This window comes from Panthera leo, chromosome F3 (genome assembly GCF_018350215.1).
Source record: "Panthera leo isolate Ple1 chromosome F3, P.leo_Ple1_pat1.1, whole genome shotgun sequence".
NCBI lineage: Eukaryota > Metazoa > Chordata > Mammalia > Carnivora > Felidae > Panthera > Panthera leo.
This window is the reverse complement of record NC_056696.1, coordinates 51,621,002-51,628,853: the sequence shown is the minus strand read 5'-3', so window position 1 is coordinate 51,628,853 and position 7,852 is coordinate 51,621,002. Positions and strand designations below refer to the sequence as shown.

The 7,852-nt window shown below is 34.5% G+C and overlaps 1 protein-coding gene across 1 annotated transcript; it reads left to right on the top strand.

The window, feature by feature from the left end:
- Window positions 1-5,798: 5,798 nt before the first annotated feature.
- On the top strand, window positions 5,799-6,502 carry LOC122212279 (tubulin beta chain-like). Its single transcript, XM_042926069.1, has 2 exons — window positions 5,799-5,831; window positions 6,212-6,502. The coding sequence occupies exons 1-2, from the start codon at window positions 5,799-5,801 to the stop codon at window positions 6,500-6,502; spliced, it is 324 nt and encodes a 107-aa protein (XP_042782003.1).
- Window positions 6,503-7,852: the final 1,350 nt, after the last annotated feature.

The following is a 7,852-nucleotide window of genomic DNA, read 5'->3' as shown; positions in this document are numbered from 1 at the left end:
AAAACAGTTTTATATTAATACAATAATACATATTTAATCTATAATAATGATGACTTTCATTAATCTATTTTTGGTATATAAAACTACATAATTTATGTTTATAGCTTTATAAATTTAAAGATAATTATATACTCATGAAACCATCACACCAGTCTTTTCCATAAACCTATACATCACCTTTAAAAGTTTTTTCTCGTCCTCTTATGATTATGATTATGATTTATAATATTAATACTTAACATAAGTTTTAAAACTATACACTATTAACAATTGCCATTATAGTAGTAGATACCTAGAATTAATTCACTTGTGTAACCAAAATTTGTGCCCTTTAACTAATACCTCTCCTTTCTCCCTTCCCCCAGTCTCTGGAAAACAGCATTTTGCTATCTCCTTCTATATACACTTGACTATTTTCAATTCTTTATGGAAGGTATTGTGTAGTTTGTCTCACTGTGTCTGACTTATTTCACTTAGAATAATGTCCAGGTTTATCCATATCATCACAAAAGGCATGATTTCCTTTACTTTTAAGACTGAATAATCCATTTTATGGAATTCCTTTGTGTATGTACCCAGAAGTGGGATTGCTAGATCACATGACAGTTCTATTTTTAATTTTTTGAGGAACCTCTATGCTATTCTCCATAATGAATCAAGCAATATCCATTTCTTCCAGTGTTGTATGAGTTTCCTTTTATCCATATCCTCACCAACAATTATCTTTTTTTTTAAAATAAACTTCATCTTAACAGGCATGAGGTGATATCTCATTGTGGTTTTGATTTGCATTCCTCTGATGATTAATTATGTTGAGCATCTTTTCATATATTTTTTGGTCATTTGTATGTTTCTTGGGAGAAATATATATTCATTTCCTTTGCCTTTTTTTAAGTTGGATTATTTGGATTTTTACTACTGAGTGGTAGATGTTCTTTATATAATTTGCATATGAACATTTTATTGGATATATAGGTTGCAAATGTTTTCTTCCATTCTGTAGGTTGTTTTTTCATTTTGTTGATTATTTCCTTTGCTGTACAGAAACTTCTTAGTTTGATATAATCTCACTTGTCTATATCTGCTTTTATTGCTTGTGCTTTTGGTGTCATATCCAAGAAATCATTGCCAAGGCCAATGTCTAGGAGTTTTTTCCCTATGTTGTCTTCTTTGAGTTTTATGGTTTTAGATCTTACATTTAAGTCTTTAATCTATTAATGACTCTGACTTTTTATAGTGTTTCTTTTCCCATTCCTGGCATTAATTGAAGTGTTGCCAACTTCGAGTAAAGGTTATTTTAGTTCTTGTATAACGTAGTGTAACATGTTGTACAATTTATACCCAAGGGCATTTTAAAATTAAGTGATGTTTGAAATTAAGTGATATTAAAAGGCAAACATTTTGTAATAGATAAGGTAGATATTCGTTCTTCATGTTTTGCAACACAATTTTACTAACTAATTAGTACCTCGTCTTCTTTTTTTATAGCTCAAGAAAACCAGAACACTCCAACATGATTTGGTCATTTACCTATTCCCGTAACTGTAAAGCACCTACAGTTTTATTAATATTTAATTTATGATAGTTATAAAACAGTTTGATAGAAAAATCTTAATTTTAGTAGAAATATATGCAAGATCAATAATCTTAAAAGTAAAGAGTCTAACCTTGAAAAGCATATACTATTAGCAGTCTAGACTCCTATTCAGAAATAGATAACATCTGTCTATCCAGAAATAGATATAGGGGAAATAAATGTTTAGGTTCATTTTGTTAAGTATTGAAGAAAAGTTTTTAAATAACTATGACCAAGGAGACCAATATTTGTATAAACTTTTAATTTGATGCTTCAGATATTAACAGGTGTTTTTTCAGAATGCTTCGTTAAATGATTGTTATATATATGTCAAGACTTGAGAAGTAACTCTTATGTATGTGTTGATATTTTACAAATAATAACAAATAAATTTCTATATATTAGCAAGTAGATCTTTTGGTAGTGAAACAATGGTATTTCCTTTTATATTCTCTCTATCCCTCCTATAAAAAGATTCTTTTTTCAGGGTAAAAAGACTAAAGAGAACATAATCATAAATTGTCCTGTTTGGAGCCCTTCTTATTTGTCATGATGAATATCAGAAAGCAAGACTTATAGAAGACAAAAATAGCACAAAGCAATATTTAAACAATGGTTCATTTTCAGTCCCTTTTACAAAGTAAATATGGAGCAAAGCTGTATCTCTCACAGTCATTCAAGGCTTAATTATTATGTCTTTTACTTATTCTAGAAACTAGAAAGTAAATACATTTGCTAGATATGAGGGTGTGTGTCATATATGAAGAAATATTAGGGTCTGGTATTAGGGTACTTCCATTGGGGATGAAAAATGATCATCAGTGGAAAATGTAATACTTCTTAAACTTCAAGTAAAATTTTTACAAATCAAAATTGTTACCTAAAATGGCATTACTAATTGTTATCTCTGCTCTTATTTGTCTGTAAATATGTATAAAATCAGTACTAGAACCACGAGAAAGAAAAGATAAGATTGACTAAGAGAGGTAATTGACTGGCTAAGTCATAACAAACATGGAAGTGTAAAGAGATGATAAATTACAAACAATTGGAGGGGACTGATTAATCTCACAGGAAAAGTAAAATCCAGAGAGAGATAATAACCTAGGAAAATAATTTTTAATTACTCATGTCTAGTTCTGATGAGAAAGAAAAATTGAGGGCTTTGAGGGAGTTATGAGACCATATATTTAGTATAATGTATGTAGTATATAGTATATGTTATATATGCATATAGTATATGCAATATGGTTTATTTTTTCTATTGGAAATTTTTGCTCTTTTGTTTGGTAATGGAAAATAGAGGAGATATAGATTTCTTCTAAAATATTAGAAGAATCCCTAGTGTTATTAAATATTTAAGAAGTGCCAAGTTTTCCAAAATGAGTTTTCCATATAACTAGGTACATTGAATCTGGGTCTTTGCATAAATAACATCCATCATTAGACCTGTGAGCTTTTCACATGGGTGCCGTCTACACTTAATTCTGATGCTTGCTTACAGTAATTAATTCACCTAGATATATTTTTATAAGAAATGGTAGAAATGAAATGGAAACATCTGTAAATGAAGGAGAGGTATGCCAAGTTGCCAAATATATTTCTCGGAAGTGATTTATCAGTTTCAGTGATACCATCTTCAGAAGGAAGCACCATCAAAGCACTGTAAGAGGCAGTTTTCTCAGGGGAGGTTATTGAGTGAAGTTATTGAAGAAATGGGTGAAACCAAAAGAACATGGAATAAATGCAGGAGAAATAAGGGGGAAGAAGTACCTTCAAAAAGCAATTACAAAAATGAAAGTCTACTGTCACTTAGCTTATTCACTTTTTAAAAACAATGCATATCCCGTGTTCATTTTTGAAATAAAAGCTTTTTACTTCAAAATAAATAAAAGCTTTTTATTTTTTTATTTATTATTTTTTTTTATTTAAAAAAATTTTTTTTAACGTTTATTTATTTTTGAAACAGAGAGAGACACAGCATGAACGGGGGAAGGGGCAGAGAGAGAGGGAAACACAGAATCGGAAGCAGGATCCAGGCTCTGAGTCATCAGCCCAGAGCCCGACGCGGGGCTCGACTGGCGGACCGCGAGATCATGACCTGAGCTGAAGTTGGACGCTTAACCGACTGAGCCACCCAGGCGCCCCGAAAAGCTTTTTATAAAAGCTTTTTATAGTAAAAAGGTTTTTATTTAACCCTTCTTTCGCTCATCTCAGTAGTATGTGAGAAGACTCATCTTCTACCTTTTCTTTTATGTGTGCACTTTCTGCAAAAAATAAACTGCTATGGATTAGGCATTGTTCTTTTAGGATATAAGGAGAGCATGGGCTTGACTTTTTGACATGCTGTTTGCTTTGAAATAGTTCGTGTGTTTACAATGTAGGTAGAATGCAAGCAGAGAGGGTCGGCTGCAGAGCTGCGCTCCTTATAAGACTGTGACAGAACGAGGCTTTAGTGAAACAACTTGCTGTACAATATTTTGGCAGTACTGGGATGCCTTTCATTCAGCCAGTCAAAAAACACCTGTTAAATGCCTGCCACATCAGTGGGGTATTTCTGTAAGCAAACAAAACTTCTTTCATGGACCTCATACTCTGGTGGTGAAAAACAACCAAATTTTTCAAAGTTAATCTTACAGTAATGTAGAAGGCGATATATGTTATGGAGAAAAAATGTAGCTGAGAAATAAGATACGTTTTAGTAAAAGGGATGCGGTTGTAAAAAGAGTGGTTAGGATAAGCCACTTGGAGGAGGTGACCTTGAAGGAAACTGGAGGAGGGGGAAGAAGAAAGTGGTGTGGATCTATGGGGCTGGAGAGGAGCACTCCCTTCTTGGAGAACTTGAGATGAAAAGGATATGAAGCAAGTAATTGGTATTAACATGCCCCAAATGGCCATTAATCAACAAATAGGATAAACAACATAGGTTGTCTATAAGAAAAGGACATTTATCATGTAATTGCATTTTCCCAAATCAAGTGGAAAAGATATAAATGGTAAATCAATGAATTTTATAAAGATGGAAATTTGCATAAAAATTTCTTCTTCCTCTGATCAGATTCCCTCTTAAGTAAATAGGGGTCACAGACACGCATGTGCCCACCTAGTAAGGTTTTTGGTTTATATAAATGTATTAATCAAATGAGATTATCTCAGATTAAACCAAATGGTAGTAATTCTTTATGATAAAACATGTTTCTTTTTAAAAATATTTTCTCAGGCAATATTTTATGTGTAGGTTTTACTTGTATTTTATCTTTTACCTAAAGAGGAAGGGTTATTGAACTCAGACTTTGTTAAAAAAAAAAGCATTTGGAAATTGTGTTTTATTAAAGTCAAGAGTATAATTTGAGTAGATTCTTAATGAGTAAGAGAGTCACCAACAAAACCACCTCCATATTTAGCAAACACACTGAAGGACAAGTCAGTCCCCCTAATGAACACTTTATCGAATAGCTGTGTCCCAGAAAATAGTATGGGGATCAGAGTTGTGACTGTCCTTTTAAAAGGACCAAATCAAATACCATCTTTTATGTAGAGACACATACACCTAACAATGGACTTGTTTTTAATTCAGTTTCAGGAGCACTTTGGACTCTCTCATGGACATCTTACTTCCTACTTGAATTTGGGTTATTTATGTTACCTCTACCTGTAGAATGTAACATTCTTTAGAACATATTAAAAGGAACCATTTTAATATTAGAATATTGAAAGGAAATAGAAATTAAAGGATGCCAAGATAGAAGAATGATGTGCAGAGAAATGATGAGTTTCAGAGAGAATATACAAAAGCATCTTAATAAATTTCTGGATTTAAATAATATTATTACATGATATATTAATGATAATGAAATCATGACTTCTATATATTATTTCGGAGGTTCTACTTTGTAGGCTAAGACAGAAACATTAAAAAAATAAATTTTATCTATATACAATGCCTTTTTATGTCTACAAAAGTTCAGATTCTAGCAAAAATATTATAAATCTTATGACACTTTTGATGTTGGCTTGGTTTAAATATTGTTTTAAATCGATATTTGTCATCTATATTGGGAATAAACTTTTGGAAATGATAAATCTGGAATTTTACAAGTTGTGATAATAACAAAATGGAAAAAAAATTATATCACAGCCAGTTTACAATAAAGTAAACAGAAACCAGGTGAAATTCTGTTTGAGGGTGTAAGAGTATAAAAGAGCCATCTTCAGGGACCACATGTCCATGAAGAAGGTAGATGAGCAGACACTTGTGAGAATGAGTGAAGGAAACCTGACTTAATATGGAGTCAGGAAGCCATGAAGGGAGAGCTCTCACACAGGTACTTCTCTCAGCTTACATGACCAACAAGAAGTTGGAAGATTTCTGTGTACCCCAGTAACAAACAAACTGTCCACCACTTGCAGCCCATGAGAAGCTGTCACAATCTCAAACTCTCATTCTCTTCCAATGAACTTAATACTTAAAACAACCCTCCCCGATTTCCTCCTGCAACTTAATAAAAGCTAGCTTCCTTTATCTCTTTGGGATTGCTATGGTTCTCCAGAGTTTGTTGTCCCAAATTGCAGTCTCCCATTATTCCCAAATAAACTCATTTTTGTTTAACTAGATTACTATTTGTTTTATTTAAGGTGGACATGCTTAACTTCCAAAACAAGAACAGCAGCTATTTTGTCAAGTGGATCCCCAACAACACGAAAACAGTTCTCTGTGACATCCTACCCGAGGGGCTAAATATGTCCACCACCTTCACCTGCAACAGCAAGACCAATGAGGAACTGTTCAAGCACATCTTGGAGCAGCTCCTGGCCATGTTCAGGTGCAAGGTCATTTTACACCAGTACATGAGGAAGGGCATGGATGAGATGGAGTCCACCGAGGCCAAAAACAACACGAATGACCTTGTGTCCAAGTACCAGTAGTTCCAGGACACCACAGCTGAAGAGGACAGTAAGTTTGAGGAGAAGGATGAGGAGGTGGTCTACAACTGTCTGGTACCTGGTACGGCACGGACGCCTTGTGAACTTCATCACTCACAACCTATTCCCCAACAACTATGTCTCACTGTGTATATACTTGCTCCTGTCCTGACATCACCTGCTGTATAGATACCACCACTAAAGCATTTTCATGGTGGAAAAAAGATCTTTCAATTTTAAATTAGACTTATGTATTTATTTACATTTTGTCTTTTTTTTAATGTTTATTTTTGAGAGAGAGACAGAGCGTGAGCAGGGAAGGGCAGAGAGAAGGAGACACAGAATCCCAAGCAGGCTCCAGGCTCTGAGCTGTCAGCACAGAGCCCAACGCGGTGCTCAAACCTACAAACTACAAGATCATGACCTGAGCCTAAGTTGGATGCTTTACCAACTGAGCCTCCTAGGTGCCCCTATTTACATTGTTTTCAAGTGATCATGAGATAGGAAATGAAATCAGATATCCTAGTTTATGTACATTGGTAATTTCAGACTGATAAAGAGTTGAGAGGCAAAAAGAGTTATGTTAGTCTTTACTAACATTGCTCCTTTTTTTGCACTATTTACAGTGTGTCTTTTTTTTTTTTAATCTTTATTTGTTTTTGAGAAAGAGACAGTGTGCAAGCAGAGGAGGGGCAGAGAGAGAGGGAGACACAGAATCCAAAGCAGGCTCTAGGCTGTGGGCAGTCAGCACAGAACCCGATGTGGGAATCAAATTCATGAAACGTGAGTACAAGACTTGAGCCAAAGTCAGATGCTTAACTGACTGAGCCACCCAGGCGCCCCCACAATATGTCTTTTTAAAGTGTATTTATTTATTTTGAGAGAGAGAGAGAGAATGCACAAACGGGGGGTGGGGGAGAGGAAGACAGAGAGGCAGAAAGAATCCTAAGCAAGCTCCACACTGTCAGCATGGAGTCTGACCGGGAGCTCTATCCCATGAACTGTGAGATCATGACCTGAGCTGAAATCAAGAGTCAGACACCAACTGAGCTACCCAGGTATCCCTATGATGGTTTTTTTAGTTGTAATATAATGCCTAAAAACTTAGAAGGGATATAGCAAGGAGAAATTATACCAATTTTATATTGTGACTTTATATGACTGTCTCAGAATCTAAATATTTTCTTTGACCTCTTTATTTCAGGTACTTCATGGAAATGATGCATCCACCCCTTCTACACTAAAGCATGAGAGCAGATTGCCTTAAATAGAAGGGTTGATTGCTTCTTGGAGCTGTTCCTGCCTAGGAGATATGTCCCTTTAAAATGTTCTGCATTAGAGGGGCGCCTGGGT